Here is a 16913-nt window from a genome sequence, read left to right on the forward strand (position 1 = left end):
TGTTGTAGGTTTGCCTTGGGGAGGGGGTGGTTCCACCCTCTGCCAAAGTCTCTGGAGCAAAGGCACGTGGCTCTCCAGCTGCCCCGGAGGCCAGGGTAGTGGCTGGGAGGGGCTGTGTGCCTCTGCCGGGTCGGGAAGATTTCTTAGCTAATCTAGTGTAGTCAAGTCACATTAGCCTCTAAATCATATTTATTTATTTTTTTAATTCCAAGGCTTTACAGTTGAATAAGGAGACAGTTTGTATTGAAAATAGTTTTTACATGTGAGCTTGAAACAGAGAGTCTGTTTAAATCTAGTTTTTTCCTTCCCATTAATGCCTCCTTTCATCCCAGGTTTTCCAACAGGAAATGCGCTTGTTTGCTCACCTCTGGGAGGGGGCTTTGGCTAGGAATCCACCAAAGCCAGCAGGCACCAGTGAGCTGCTTGAGTAGTCTGGCCTTTGTTAACCCTTTAGGAACCGTGGGCTTCAGGTTTTCAGACCATCCAAGGTGAAGGTGGTCACAGGGGCCTGGAAGCTTTCCCATCCTTCCTGCAGGGATGGTCCGTTTCCCTGCACGGAGCTGGGTACATGGGTACAACACCCCTGTCCTGTGCCGTCGGTGGCTTTACCAATTTTGCATAGCATCTTTTGAGCTGATCAATAGCTCTGATTGACTGTTGAGGATTTCATGGATTCCTGTACCCCACCGGGGGGCCCAATATGCTGACAAAAGTTACATTTGTAGTTGTAGTGCTGCATATACATGGGTCCAGTTAGAAGGCTTTGATTGTATCTAAAGGGAAAGGCGTCTCTGAGGGATCACTGAGCTGGCATAGTCTCCTAAAACCATGCTATCAGGTGGGCGACAAAGCAGGACAGGAGGGTGATTTTGTAGGAGAGTCAACTTTGTAGGAGAGTGATTTTGTAGGTGATTTTGTAGCAGGGCCACGGGCCTGCGTGTTCTCTGTGTCCCCGGAGTTCATACGTGCTCCAGACCCTGGGTTTGCATTGCGCATAATTCTCAAGGGCTCATGGCAAGCTGCGCCAGGGACACAGAGGACGGGAATGCGGGGATCCTGCCCCAAGTGGACCAAGGACTCACTGTTGGACTCTAATCTGTCTAGGTGTTTTTGTGACTTGCAGAAATACCTCCACCTTGCCTGGGCCTGGAGCCACAGGAGACCCTGCCGAAGGTGAAGAATGTTCTGGAACAATGCAAGACCTGCCCAGGCTGCCCCCAGGAGTCAGCGTCCTGGGGTCTCTGTGTAGCATCCAGCAACGTGAGCTTGCAGGACCCCGAGGAGCCCTCCTTCTGCTTGGAAGCTGAGGACAACTGGGAGGATCCAGAAGCCATGAGCTCACTGCTGCTGTTCCTGAACAGCTCTGGATTCAAGGCCAGCTTCCGTGGCCTGTACAACCTGGTGCTGCCATGGCTGAGCAGCATGTTCAGCAGCTTTAGCGACGAGGAGGAGCTGACTGGGTGCCTGGCACAGGCCCGAGGGGCGGCCAAGAAAGGTGGCCTCCTCATGGCCCTGGCCAGGCTCTGCTTCCTTCTGGGGCGGCTGTGCAGCAGGAGGCTCAAGCTGTCCCAGGCCCGGGTGTACTTGGAGGAAACACTGGGGGCCCTGGAGGGCAGCTTCGGGGACCTGTTCCTGGTGGTGGCTGTGTACGCCAACCTGGCCAGCATTTACTGGAAGCAGAACCAGGAGAAGTGTACACAGGTGGTTCCCAACGCCATGGCCCTGCTCCTGGGGACGCCTGGCCACATCTGTAGCACCGAGGCGGACGGGGAGCTCCTGCAGCTGGTGCTGCAGTGGGCGGTGGGTGGCCAGAGCCAGCTGGCCTAGGCCCGGGCCTGCTTCCTGCTGGCCAGGCACCACGTGCACCTCAAGCAGCCTGAGGAGGCCCTGCCCTTCCTAGAGCAGCTGTTGTTTTTGCACAGGGACTTGGGAGCCCCAGACGCTGCGTGGCTCTCACACTGCTGCCCACTCCTGGCTGACATCTACAGCCGCGAGTGCCTGCCCCACCTGGTGCTGAGCTGTGTCAAGGTGGCCTCATTGAGGACACAGGACTCGCTGGCTGGTTCGCTGAGGAACGTGAAGCTGGTGCTCCAGAACGCCCTCCAGCCCCAGAGCCTCCCCACCCAGACTTCCCACTACCTCAGGCGAGCGCTGGCCTCCCTAACCCCGGGCACAGGCCAGGCGCTGCGCGGCCTTCTCCACGCCAGCCTGGCCCAACCGTACAGCCACCATGGCTACCATGGCCCAGCCATCACCTTCATGACGCAGGCGGTGGAAGCCAGTGCTGTTGCCGGAGTACGTGCCATCGTGGACTTCCTGGTGGCCCTGGCCTGGCTGCATGTGCTTCATAGGCAGAGCCTGGTGGCCCTGAACATCCTGCAGTCTGTCCAGGATGCAGTGGTGGTCAGCGAGGACCAGGAGGGTGTGATTGCCAACATTGGTGGCCGTGGCTCTGAAGAGGACGGGCCAGACGAGGCAGGCAGCCGAGGGCTACTACCACGCCCTACGGGTGGCTTGGCACCTGGGCCAGCGGAGGAACCAGGCAGTGGTGCTGGCCAGCTTTGGGACCTTGTGCCTGCACGCGGGTGCCAGCAGGCTGGCCCAGCACTACCTCCTGGAGGCTGTACGTCTGTTCTCGAGGCTTCCGTGTGGGGAGTGTGGCCGAGACTTCACCCACATACTCTTGGGCTACCTCTTCACCCGCCAGGGCCCGGCCCAGCAGTGCAAGGGCTACTACGAGTGGGCCCTTCTGGTCGCCGTGGAGATGGACCACGTGGAGAGTGAGTGCCCCAGTTCCTCCTGTGCGCCTTCTGGGGCCACTTGGGTCAGGGCACACCTGGGGTTTGTGATTCGGAAACAAGTGGTGGTTTTTCCACCATCGAAAGCGCTGAGTTATGGCCAGCAGCAGATGTTGGCAAACGCCCTGGAGACAGGCCGTTCCCATGTAGGGCCAGCCCCTCTGTACCCTACTGAGGCAGGCAGCTCTTCCTGGTTTGCCCAGGGACCATCCTGCCTTGAGCACGGAAAGTCCTGCGTGCTGGGAATCCCTAGACATAACCCTGGGATCAAGGCATGTTGTGCTGAGCTAGGACTTGGGGCCCCTCCATGAGCCAGGCCCTGAATGCCAGTTCTTGTGCCTGTGTTTGCTTGGTATCTCGGGAACCCTGTGCACCGGTCATCCCACTTCACAGAGGACACAGGGGCGGGTGATTGGCCAAAGCCACAGAGCAGTTCACGCAAAAGCAGCTCGTGCTGAGTGTGCCAGGCCCCACCCACAAAAGGGGCTTGTGGGGTCCTCGGGAGGGAGGTGCTGAGCGTGGGAATGTGAGCTTCAGGCCAGAGAAGCCACAAAAGGGTGAGTGGCGTGATGGCGGAGCAGAACTTGGCCCCGGGTTAGGGAAGCCTCTTTAGTCTGGGACCAGAGGGTTGAGAGGATTTAGTCAAGTAATAGGTGTGGATGAGGGGCTGGTGGTGTAGCCTGTGTGAAGGCCCAGGGGTGAGCGAGTGGGGGTGAGTCAGCGAGGATGGGTGGGGTGTGAGTGGTGGTGAGTGAGTGGGAGTGTGAGTGGGGGTGAGTGAACAGGGCTTATGCAGGGAGGTGCAGAGTTGGGAGGGGGTGGGTTGAGTGCTGGATGGTGAGAAGCTCTTCTGGAGAGCTAAGCAGGGCCTGGGGCCTCAGGCTGTGGCTTCGCCTTTTCCCCAAGAGCACTGGGGAGCCATGGAGTGCTATCGAACAGTCAGTGCAGACCGAGCAGTGAATGGACAGTAGCTGGGCAGGGCTGTCCGAAATCTAGGCCGCAGAGAATAGATGAGGAAGTTGAGGATACTGTTGAGTCCCCTCTGCCTTACAGTGCTTTGTCATGGCATAGTGACACCACTCAGAGGTGCCTCCTGTGGCCTGGACCAGAGCTCCAGGGGCTGTGCCCAAATATGAATCTGCTCATTTCCCAGCACAGGCCTGGCACCCACTCTTGGCCCTAGGAGTGATGAGATTTTGGAAAGGACCGTGTGAAGGGGCCCCGGTCCCACACATCTGCCCAAGGAAGGTTGGGGGGTTCAGACCCAGGCTTCTTCCCCAGGGACATTCTCTGAATGGAAGGAGACCCTCCAGGAACCCAGCTCCCCAGCCCCCACTGCAGCCTCCAGTGGCTCCTGGCACAATAGCCTGTGGCACCTCCTCCTACGAGGCCCTCCCCTGGGTGCTGGGGGATTCAGACTTGGAAATGCAGGCCAGGGAACGGGGATCATGCTTCCCTGTCTCCCCACCCTGAGCTGAACGGTCCGGGAGACCGAGGGCGGGGCTGATACCCCACATGCTTCCTTGGGGTCATTTTTGAGTCACTTTCAGTAGTTTGTGTCCTTCTAGGAGTTTGGCTGTTGTGTCTAGATGGTTTGGCTTCTTGGTGTACAATTGTTCGTAGTGTTTTCATGGAATCCTTTTATTTCTGTCAGGTCGGCAATCATGTTTCCTCTTTCATTTCTGATTTTAGAAACTTGGGTTTGTAATTGTTTGTTTATTTTTATTAGAGATGGGGTCTCATCATGTTCTCCCAGGGGGGTCTTGAATGCTGGCCTCAACGATCCTTCCCCCTCGGCCTCACAAAGTGCTGGGATGACAGGCGTGAGCCATGGTGCTCAGTCTCTGATTTTAGTCGTTTGTGCCCCATCTTTGTTTTCTTGGTCAGTCTGGTGAAAGATTTGTCACTTTTGTTATTATTTTCAAAAAACCCACTTTTGGTTCTGTTGATTATCTCTTTTGTTTTTCCATTCTCTGTATTTTTATTTCCCATTTCCACTCTCACATTTATTATGTTCTTCCTTTTATTCACTTTGGGTTTAGTTCATTTTCTAGTTTCTCAAGGTGGAAAGTTAGGCTTTTGATTTAAGATTTTTTTTCTTTCTTTGAATGTAGACATTTACAGTTATAAATTTCCCTTTCAGCACTGCCTTAGCTACATCTTGGTGTTTTTGATACACTGTGCTTTTTTTTTTTTTTTTTTTTTTTAAGTTTTGCTCTATTGCCCAGGCTGGGGTGCAGTGGTGCAATCTTGGCTCACTGCAACTTCTACCCAGGTTCAAGTCATTCTCATGCCTCAGCCTCCTGAGTAGCTGGAATTACAGATGTGCACCGCCACACCCGGCTAATTTTTGTATTTTTTTTTTTATAGAGACAGTGTTTCACCATGTTTCCCAGGCTGATCTCAAACTCCTGGACTCAAGCGATCCTCCCGCCTCGGCCTCCCACAGTGCTGGGATGAGAGGTGTGAGCCACCGTGCTGGCCCGGGCTGTGCATTTGTTTGTATTCTTTTCAAATTAATTTTCAGTTTCCCTGATGGTCTCTTCTTTGACTCACTGGTTGTTTAGGAGTGTGTAGTTTTCACATATTTTTGAATTTCCCACGTTTCCTTCACTGTCGATTTCCAGTTTCGTGCCAGTACAGCTGAAGAACACCTCTGCTTTGGTCTCAGTCCTTCTCCCTTCACTGAGGCTCATTTTGTGGCCTGGCACATGGTCTGTCATGGGGAATGTCCCATGGGCGCTCAAGAGGACTGTGTATTCAGCTGTTGTTGGGGGGCGTGTGTGACAGATGTCCATTCGGCGTACCTGGTTTCCTTTGTTAATCTTCGGAATGTTTCTGACACTAGAAAATCAGAAGCTTTCCACTGTTCCCAGCGCCCTGGCTTTGGGAGAGGCCAGCGAACCTGTGGGTTTGGAGCTTTGTTGCATGAGAGAAGCATGTGTGGAAATGCCAGGGGCCGGCTTTGAACCCCATTCCCCCAACATGATGCCGTGTGTGGCAGACGTGATGCTTGGCTTTGCTCTCTCAGGGTTCCATCTGCGACAGGGGCTATTTGTGTCCCTGGTCTCATCATCTCAGGCTGAAGGTGGCCCTGGTCCTGGCCAGAGGGGCTTTGTGAAGCAGAAATAGATGGCCTGGTGCAGGGGCCGAGCCTGGCCAGGACCTCGGCCCTGGGAGTTGTAAAGAAGGCCGGCCTGTACCATGAGCATGTGCACCAAGCTGTGCCCATGTCACGGTGTGCTCGGCGCCTGCCCTTGCACAGGTGCATGGCCTGTCTGAGCCCAGGCTCCCTGCCTATGGGGCCCAGGTTCACAGAGGTGTGAAAGAGACAAGCACAGAGCAGGGGCCTCTGAACCCAGCCAGCCTCGCTTCGATGCTGGGAGGCTGACGTCTTCCATTTTGTCTTCTGCCCAGGCCAGCTGCGGGCCGTCCAGCGGCTGTGCTGCTTCTACAGCGTCGTCATGCCCAGCGAGACCCAGTGTGTCATCTACCACGAGTTCCAGCTCTCCCTTGCCCGCAAGGTGGCCGACCAGGTGCTGGAGAGGGCAGCTCCTGGACACCACCAGTCAGCTCTACCTGTCCCTGGGCACCTAGTGGTGAGGACTGGCTTTGCAGTGGTGGGGGTGTGGAGGGGTGCAAGGGGGTAGGGGTGGCAGGGAGGGGGGCACAGGGAAGCTGGCCCAGGGCCTCCTCAGCCCCTTTCCTTTGGATCATTTGGTTCCTTGGCATCAGATGCTTTGAGCTGGTGGGTCTGGGGTCGTCCCAGGGCTGCTGCTGGCTTGTGAGTCCCAGCTTGAGTCTCCCTTGTTGGGTCAAAGGTCATCTCAACCCCAGCAGAGGCAGTACGTGCACGTGCACTCTGGGCTGTTCTTCCTACTATGGTGGCCTTTGTCATCTGACCTCTGCCTGCCCCGAGTCTTCACTCCTGGCCTTCATCTGTCCCCTTAAATGTGACCACAGCAGCCACCTGTGGCTTCTCTCCCACAGAAGACAGAGCCAATTGTGTCACCTGCTTCCCCGGGGCAGGGTTTCAAGGTCTCACGTCCCATATGTGGCCCACTCGGCTTCCCCCGAGCATGCTGACCTGGTGGGGTAACCATGGCCCTGGCCACCCCACCCACAGGGCCTGGTGACATTGCTGCAGTCACAGCCCCTCAAGTGTTGGACTTACTGAGAGAGCAGGGAAGGGGCCAGATTCCATGGGGACCCGGGAGACTGGCTCCAGTCTTGGCCTCAGGTTCACAGAAGGAAAATGGGCCAGTGTGCTAGAGCCATGCTTCTCAAAGTGTAGTCCCTGGACCAGCAGAGCAGCATCCATGTCACCTAGGAGCCTGTGGCAAGTGGGAGTTCTAGGGCCTGCCCCAGGCCTGTGGAGCCAGAAGCTCTGGGGGCAGGGCCAGCAAGCTATAAGGACAGGCCTCCGGGTGACTGTGATGCCTGCACACCTTGAGAACCATCGGCCTAGATAGCCTCTGAACACTAACGGCTCCTGGTGCATTTGGAGAAGATACAGGCCATGTCTGGGAGGCAGGGGAGATGGACTAGCACACTCTTCCTGCCACAGGGCAGCATGATGCTCGATTCCCTCAGAAGGATGTCCTTCAACTTTTCCATGCCGTGTGTGTTCACCCTGGCCCTCCCAGCAGCCTGGGAAGGGCAGAACACTGCACACACAAGAGGGCCGTTCCCAGTCCCCACATTCCAGATTCATCTGTCACCAGACCCACGAGAGGAGGCAGACTGGTTCCAGGAGGATGAGAGCCCTTGTTCTGACACCTGTGTCTGATTCCAGTGATTCCAGGGCCTACAAATCCTCTCTGGACTACACCAAACGAAGTCTGGGAATTTTCATTGACCTCCAGAAGAAAGAGAAGGAGGCACATGCCTGGCTGCAAGCAGGGAAGATCTATTACATCCTGCGACAGAGCGAGCTGGTGGACCTGTACATCCAGGTGAGTGGCAAGGGATGCAGGACGACCCCTGTGCTGTTCACTCTCTGTCCATCCATCCATCCATCATCCATCCATCTGTCCTTTCATCCATCCATCATTCATCCATCCTTTTATCATCCATCTATTCACCCGTCTATCCATCCATTCACCTGTCCATCCACCCATCCATTCATCCTTCCGTCATCTATCTATTTACCTGTTCATCCTTCCATCCATCCATCCACCATCCATCCATCCATTCTTCCATCATCTTCCCATACACCTGTGGGTCCTTCCATTCACCCATCCATCATCCATCCATCCATCATCCATCCTTCCGTCCATCCATCCATCATTTATCCATCAATCCCTTCGTCCATCCATCCCTCCATCATCCATCCATCTGTCCATCCATCCATCCATCATCCATCCACCTGTTCATCCTTCCATCCATCCATCATCCATCCATCCATCCATCCATTCTTCCATCATCTTCCCATACACCTGTGGGTCCATCCATCCATCCATCCATCCATCCTTCCATTCATCTGTTCGTCTTTCCACCCATCCATCATCCATCCATCCATCATCCATCATCCATCCATCTTTTTATCCATCCATTCACCTGTTCATCCATCCTTCCATCCATCTTTCCATCATCGATCCAACTGTTCATCCTTCTATCCATCCATCCATCCATCATTCATTAATCTATTCACTTCTTCATCCATCCATTCACCTGTTCGTCCATCCATTCATCCATCCTTCCATCCTTCCATCCATCCATCCTTTCATCCATCTTTCCATCCATCTTTCCATTATCCATCCATTCAGCTGTTCATCCTTCTATCCATCCAACCATCTTCCATCCATCCATGATCCATCCATTCACCTGTCCATCTATTCATTCATCATTCATCTTTTTATCATCCATCCATTCACCCGTCCATCCATCCATTCATTCACCCGTCCATCCATCCATTCATCTGTTCATCCATGCCTCCATCCATCCTTCCATCATCCATCCATTCACCTCTTCATTCTTCCATCCATCCATCCTTTCATCATCCATCCACTCGCCTGCTCATCCTTCCATCCATCCATCCATCATCCATCCATCCATTCTTCCATCATCCATGCATTCATCTGTTCGTCCTTCCATCAATCCATCCATCCATTTATCCATCCATCCATTTATCCATCCATCCATCCATCATCCATCATCCAACTGTCCATTCATCCATCCATCATTCATCCATCCTTTTATCATCCATCCATTCACCCATGTATCCATCCATTCACTTTTTCATCCATCCATCCATCCATCCATTCTTCCATCATCCATGCATTCATCTGTTCATCCTTCCATCAGTCCATCTTTCCATTTATCCATCCATCCATTTATCCATCCATGCATCCATCATCCATTCGTGTCCATTATTCCATCCATCATTCATCCATCCTTTTATCATCCATCCATTCACCCGTGTATCCATCCATTCACTTTTTCATCTGTACATCCATCCATCCATTCATCCTTCCATCATCTATCCATCCTTCCATCATCCATCCATCCTTCCATCCATCCATCCATCCATTCATTATGCATGCATCCATCATCCATACTTCATCATCCATCCACTTGCCTCCTGTTCATCCTTCCATCCATCATTCATCCATCTATCCATTCATCCATCCATCATTCATCCATCCTTTTATCATCCACCCATTCACCCGTCTATCCATCCATTCATCTGTTCATCCATCCATCCGTCCATTCATCCTTCCATCATCCGTCCATTCACTTGTTCATCCTTCCATCCATCAATCATCCATCCATCCATCCATCCATCCATCCATCCATCCATCATCTATCATCCATCATCCATCCATTTATCCATCCATCCATCATCCATCCATACTTCCATCATCCATCCATTCACCTGTTCATCCTTCCATCCATCCATCATCCATCCATTCATCCACCCATCCATTCATCCACCCATCCATCATCCATCCACCCATCCATTCACCCATCCATTCATCCATCCATCCATCATCCATCCATCCATCATCCATCCTTTCACCCATCCATCCATTCACCTGTTCGTCCATTCATCCATCCATCATTCATCCATCTACCCACCAATCTACCTATTGATCCATTCCTCCATACATCTATCTGTCCATTTGTTTATCCATACATTCGTCTATCCACCATCTATCCATCCACATGTACCTACATCATCTACCCTCCACCCATCCATACATTATCTACACACGCATACATACATACAGACATACACACATCATTCCACCCACCCACCCATCCATCCATCCATCCATCCATCCATCCATCCATCCATCCATCCATCCATCCATCCATCCATCCATTCATCCATCCATCCATCCATCCATCCATCCATCCATCCATCCATCCAAGTATTCATCTATCCACACACCCGTCCATCCATCCATGTGTCTACATCTCATCCATTCATCCATCCATCCACTCATTCCTAAGCCACTGCTGAGCACCTGTTGTGTGCCTTTTCCCTCCCTCCAACTGGTTCCCTCACATCCTCCCCCGGTGGCCAGCATCTTCTCCCTGAGGGCAGAGGCGCGGCCCCTCACAGTGCATAGCACCTGCTGGTATAGAGCACATGCTCAAATAATGTGACCACTCAATTAACACACAGAAGAACTTGCTCCAAGCGACATGTGGCACATCTCCTTATAAAATGAATCTATCATAGTGGCTGTTTTCAGAGGCTTTCCCAAACACAGTGTGATCTGGAACAAATTGTGAAGCTCACGAGCCTGATGAAGCTTTCATTATTGAGCACCTGCTATATACCTCCTTGAGCTGAGGAGAGGGATGAAGAGCTCATGGCCAAGAGGGGACCAGGCCCACCCACAAACACTGCTGATGTGGCGGGGATGTGGCAACGCAGAAAGGAGCCAGGGGCTGGGCTCCCAGCAATCTGGGGGCCACGGAGACTGGTTTGAGTGTAGGGGGAGTGGGCTAGGGCTAGCCCTGTTGGTAGGATTCATAGGTGTCGGGCTCCTGGGCTGCAGCTGCTCAGTCACCTCCTGGCACTCAGGAGCATCAGTTCATTGTCCTCATGCCAGTGGTGGGGGCAGCCCTAATGCACAGGGTCTGAAAAATGCTCAAGTGTACCTGTAGTGTGTGAGAGGAAGGAGCCTGGCAAAGGTGCGCGTAGCCACCTCGCTAGGTGTGGGTCTTGAGGGAACTTCTGTCTCCTTTCAGGTGGCACAGAATGTGGACCTGTACACAGGCGACCCCAACCTGGGGCTGGAGCTGTTTGAGGCAGCTGGAGACATCTTCTTCAATGGGGCCTGGGAGCGGGAGGAAGGCCTGTCCTTCTACCGGGTGAGCTGGCCTGTGGGCTGATGTGGGTGGGCCTCAGTGGGGCACCTGGAGGGCTGAGGCACAGGTGTGGCAGGGTAGAGGCCTCCCAAATGGAGGCAGGGCCACCCATGCACATGATTAATTTCCAAGTGGTCTCACCGGGAATGATATTGACCATGCCCCTGCCTGGGACAAACGCTCGGGGCCTGGACGTGACAATGGCTCTACCCTTGTACCTGATGACCTCAAGCAACCCTGAGTGGGAAGTCCTGTCCCCATCTTCCAGATGAGGAAACTGAGGCTCAGAGAGGCACAGGGACATGCCAAAGGACACACAGCATATCAGTGGGAGACCCAGGTCTGCATGCACCCCGAAGAGGGACGGCTTCTCCCTTCCTCTGAGCTCACGGTGTGGCTCAGCCCTGGGCACAGATCAATGTGGTGTTTTTAGAGCAGAGAGGAGTGCTGGCTCCCCCCAGTCAGACCCCCGGTGCCCAGGTGGGAGAGGCTGGTCTGAGGCTATCGGGTGTAGCTGGATGGGCCTCAGGTGACTCTTCAGCCCCCAACTTGGATGTCTGAACTGTGTGTTATCCCAGAGCACAGAGCTGTGTCGAGGTGCAGGGGTAGCTGGGGTGTGGGAAGCTCCAAGCACATGTTTGAGCTCTGAGGAGGGCGCTGGGCAAGGTGGGTGCTGCGGGAAACCTGACCCCACCTGCCTGTGTGGTAGGACCGGGCCCTGCCCCTGGCAGTGACTACGGGCAACCGCAAGGTGGAGCTGCAGCTACAGCTGTGCAACAAGCTGGTGTCACTGCTGGCCACACTGGAGGAGCCCCAGGAGGACTTGGAGGTTGCCCACATCGTCCTAGCACTCAGCATCACTCTGGGTAAGTCCCCTGAGCCCCCGCCCTGCCAGGACCCACACTTTGCCAGAGCCCAGCCTCCAGGTCTGCAGGCCAGGAGCTGAAACAGCTGCTGGATTTTCCTGGTCTCCTGTCCAGGCAGGCAGCTCTGCCCAACTGGCTTCCCCGTCCGGCTGTGGGGCACAGCCCGAGGTCTCTCAGGCAGTGCAGAGCTCCCTGTCTGACTGAGCTCTGCTTCCTCTGCCTGTTCCCGCTGCTGACCACAAGGGCCGCCCAGTGTGCCCTCTGCCTTCCAGACATCCCAGGCATCTCGTTGGTCCCTGTATGTGTCAGGCTGAGTGGCACATTCCCTTTCTCTTGTGCCCTTCCCACCCTCATCAACCACACGGCTCTCTGGCTGATAAAATCCCAGTTCCCCTTCCAGCAGTCTGCCCCTTAAGGCCGTGCATCCCCTGGTGCTGTGCCAGAGTCGTTTGTCCCCCTGCAGAGACAGGGAACCCTAGGCAGGCCACATGCCCCAGCGCCTTGTGCCCCGTGGCCCAGTACACAGTAGGTGTGCAGCTGACTCCCCAAGGTAGGGGGCTCTGATCATGACACACCCAGGAGGAGTCGGATGTCACGTCTGTGGGTTGCCTGGAGCCGGGGAGACCGGGAGCACCTGCACTGCATGGCTTTTGGGCTCCCCTGGTTAAAACCAGTGAGCAAAGGCAGGTGGCTATGTGTAGGCACAGAACTGGGCCATCCAAGTCCGACTTTGCCAAAGCCTCTCAGTAGACAGGGGCAGGCCTTATTAGTTCTGCTTTGCAGATGGAAAAGTGAGTCTGGGAACCTGGAAGGGAATGGCCAGAGCTGCCCAGGTGACCACAGGTGCCTGGAGACAAGCCACGTGTGCTGCCTGGGGGTCTGTATACCTGCTCCTGAGGGGCATGTTCCCTCCCTGCCCCAGAGAGCCACATCCTCACACCTGCCCCTTTGGCCTGCACCCCAGGGGACCGGCCGAACGAGCATGTGGCCTACCACCGGCTGGCCGCCCTGCACCACTGGCTGGGCCATGGCAAGCTGGGGGAGCACTTCTACCTCAAGGCCGTTTAGCTCTGCAACTCGCCGCTGGAGTTCGACGAGGAGACCCTCTACTACGTGAAGGTGTACCTGGTGCTCGGTGACATCATCTTCTACGACCTGAAGGTGGGTGGGGAGGGGCAGGGCTCGGGGTGTTCCTGGCCCCCTTGGAGTGGGATCTCCACCCGGACCCCAGAGGCCTGGGTTCCAGCCTTTCTTAGGAATGGCCCAGTGGCCTCCCTGGAGCTCTACACCCAGCTGGAGGAGCCGGCAAGGTTAGCAGGTAAAACCCAGCTCCCCAGATGGCCAGGCCCCACCCTCAAGAACTCAGTCTCAGCCAGGGAGGCTGACACATGAGTGGGCAATGGTGGCCTCTGGGTAAAGAAGGGGGATTGTAGTCAGGGGGCCCTCCTGGAGGAGGTGACACCAAAGCTGAGTCTTGACAGTCAAGTGTCAAGGTGCATTTAACAAAGAAAACAGGGTCGGGAGAGTGACATTTCAGAGGACGCCATCATCCTCACATTGAATCCACGTTGCAAGATCCAACCCAAATCTTGGCGCCTCCTCTAGGAAGCCTGCCCAGGGTGCCAGCCTGCACTGAGCAACTCCTTCCTGGAGTCCCGAGACACCTTGAATCTTCCCATCACTCAGGAAGGGTGGGGTGGGACCAGTGTCTTACCATTGAGTTCACAGACAGGGAAACCCCAGCTCAGGGCAGGTGCAGTGGGGCGGGGCCCCAGCCAGCCAGGCTGAGGCCTTGTTAGGTCGGGTGTGTCTCGAGGGGAGGTGCTGTGCTCCCTCTGCCCCCAGCCCTGCAGGGGTGGAGAGCTGGGATTGGCAGACTGAGACCTGTGGTGTCTCCACCCATCTGCCCAGCGGACACCGCCCCTCCTTAGCATCACACCAGCCTCGTGTCAGTGCTCCTTACGGGCTGAGGGGCCAGGGCACTCCAGTCCAGGGGCCGAGATCTTGGGGGCCTTAGAACAACATGAGGAGCTGGGGCGGACCTAAGACCCTGCCCCGTATACCCCACCGCAGGCCTGGGGCTGCCCGCGAGGCCCCCGCCCAGTACTGGCGACACCTGGTGGTCAGACGTGGTTTCTGTGGCCTCCCAAGTCCCAGCCAGATAGGGAGGTGCCAAGTATCAGGCCCAGGGGGACGCTGTTCACGGCTCAGGGGCACGCCTGGGACCCAGGGGGACGGGCGTCCCAGAAGAGGCCTTTATCTCTCTTGGTCAAGCCTGCCGCCCACTCCGCCTGTCCAGGAGAAAGGAAAGCGCCAAGTAGCACATTCCTCCTTCCCATGCACAGTCCTCCTTCCCATGCACAGCCCTCCTTCCCATGCACAGTCCTCCTTCCCATGCACAGTCCTCCTTCCCATGCACAGCCCTCCTTCCCATGCACAGCCCTCCTTCCCATGCACAGTCCTCCTTCCCATGCACAGCCCTCCTTCCCATGCACAGTCCTCCTTCCCATGCACAGCCCTCCTTCCCATGCACAGCCCTGCTTCCCATGCACAGCCCTCCTTCCCATGCACAGCCCTGCTTCCCATGCACAGTCCTCCTTCCCATGCACAGTCCTCCTTCCCATGCACAGCCCTCCTTCCCATGCACAGTCCTCCTTCCCATGCACAGCCCTCCTTCCCATGCACAGTCCTCCTTCCCATGCACAGCCCTCTGGGCCTCATCGTGACTATGCTGTCAGCACAGGCCAGCTTCCCACAGGGAGGCCCCCTTGGAATTCCCCAAGGGCGGCTGTCTTTCCAAGGCTACACCCTCCTCCATGTATAGGAGGCTCTGGACCCAGGGCCCAGAGGAGTGGGAGAAGAAGCCAGGCTGTATGGGACCTGGAAGGCTGGCAGAGAAGCAGGAGTAAATGGGCATCTATGCCAATTGCCTCTAAAATGGGGTCCCTTTTACTCTACACATGAGAGTGAGCCCTGGAATAGGGTGGATTAGGTGTTTACTGGCTCAGGCTGTCACTCACTACAGGCACATGGAAATGCACACGCAAATGCACACAGGCACAGGCACACGCACACACAGGCGCGCGCACACAGACGTGCACACAGAGGCATGCACACAGGCACACACACAGGGACATGCACGCACAGGAACACAAACACGCACATTCACATGCACAGGCACACGCAGAGACATATGCATTGGCTGGCTCCTTCCTGTTTAGTTGGGAAGCCCCCACCCCTTCAGGAAGCCTTTGCCTTCCACCCCCGGCTGAGTCTGGGGCCTCCTGGGCTTCCCTCTGCCACAGCCCGGGCCACCCTGTGTGGTCAGTGTTCACTCCCGGGTCCCTCAGACTGGAAGCAAGGACGTTAGGCTCAACCATGCACCCAGCACAGAGTCCAGTGTTCGGCTGGGCCAGGGGGCATTGGATGAGCAGTGGCGGTGACTCGGGGCCTTCTCACGTCCCTGCTCCGTGTGTGGGGCGGGGCAGTGAGGGAATGGACTGCTGCATCTTGGACTCTGTCATTGGCCCTGGGAGCCATCTTGAGATGGTAAAGAGGGACAGGCCAGGCATGGGTCTTAGAGAGGTCCCTTGGGTGACCCCCATGTGGAGGAGGTGCCTGGGGAGAAGCCGGGTGGGGGATGGGAGGGTCAAGGAGGAGGTCTGGGAGGCGGCATCCCAACCCAGGGATGGTGAGTTTGAGCCAAAGACTCATTGAAAATGGGAGTGGATGTCTGGGGAGTCACACTCCGTCAATATTTCAGGGAACATTGCCAGAGAGGACACCTGTGACATGGTTTTGTACCTGGCCTGGCCCGTGGAGGGCCTGGAAATGGTCAGCATGGACAGGGGCCAGAGCGGAGCCTGGGTCACTCAACGCAGTGCCCCTGCTGTGGCTTGGAGCCACGGGTCCTGCATGGAACTCTCAGAGCAGGCAGGATCTGCCCTGACCTCAGTCCATGGGGAAAGCAGCCACTGCCTGCAGAGAGGGTGGCACTGGGGCAGGAGGCTTGGGGTGAGTGGGGCGTAGGGACAGTCAGGAAGGCTTCCAGGGGTGTCAGGGTCGTCCCCACCTCCTGCAGCTGAGACCACAGCAGTGTCACAGGCTTCGGGGCTCATGGGGTGAGCCAGCATCGGATGGACATGTGGAATGACCTGGAGACAGGAACGGCCTCTGGGTAGACGGGCTCCGAGTCCCCCTTTTGCTGACCATGACCTGTCCCCTTCAGGATCCGTTTGATGCAGCCGGGTACTACCAGCTGGCACTGGCAGCCGCCGTGGACCTGGGCAACAAGAAGGTACAGCTGAAGATCTACACGCGGCCGATCACCATCTCCCACAACTTCCTCCTGGACTGCGAGAAGTGGCTCTTCTTCTACCAGAAGGCCAGGACCTTCGCCACAGAGCTCAGCGTCCACAGGGTCAACCTACCTCCTCTGCCACTCTGCGGGTGGGCCCCCTGGTTGGCCTCCAGCCACCCTCGCTGAGGACAGTATCCGAGGGAGTGGGTTTTGTGCAAGGAGGATGATCTCCTGCCTCTCCTGGTGTCTCCCGTAGCTCATTTTCTGGGTAATGGAAGCATAAAAGCAGGGTTCAAATAGCAATAAATGTTTTTTTTTTTTTTTTTTTTTGCAAAAACATACCGAAGTCCCCATGGCATCCTTCCCTGTGTGCTTCCTGGGCTGTGTCTAGGGGACAGCTCCTTCCCTGGTGGCAGCCCTCTGATCTTGGGGATGAGAAGGACCGTGAGTCCAACAGACCTGGGCCAGGTCACCATGAGCCTCGGTTTTCTTGGCGGCCAAAGGGGAGATGGTGATTGAACTCTGGGCAGCTCCCTGCTCTCCCTGCTCAGAGTTCTTGCTGTAGATCTCGTGCCGCCCTTGCCTTTAACCTTCAGGCCACTGTGCCCGGATGTGGGGGCTGCT

The 16913-nt window shown here is 55.8% G+C and overlaps 1 protein-coding gene across 1 annotated transcript in view; it reads left to right on the plus strand.

The window, feature by feature from the left end:
* Positions 1-16628, plus strand: part of LOC106996270 (SH3 domain and tetratricopeptide repeat-containing protein 1-like) — a 127008-nt gene extending 110380 nt beyond the window's left edge. Inside the window, 9 exon segments of the mRNA XM_077967219.1 lie at positions 1124-2436; positions 2438-2780; positions 6216-6343; positions 6345-6394; positions 7594-7753; positions 11004-11126; positions 11833-11989; positions 12954-13150; positions 16218-16628. Coding sequence (XP_077823345.1) covers positions 1124-2436; positions 2438-2780; positions 6216-6343; positions 6345-6394; positions 7594-7753; positions 11004-11126; positions 11833-11989; positions 12954-13150; positions 16218-16475 — 2729 coding nt within the window. The 3' untranslated portion in view covers positions 16476-16628.
* Positions 16629-16913: the final 285 nt, after the last annotated feature.

Source organism: Macaca mulatta, chromosome 15 (assembly GCF_049350105.2).
Source record: "Macaca mulatta isolate MMU2019108-1 chromosome 15, T2T-MMU8v2.0, whole genome shotgun sequence".
In the NCBI taxonomy this organism is placed as follows: Eukaryota; Metazoa; Chordata; class Mammalia; order Primates; family Cercopithecidae; genus Macaca; species Macaca mulatta.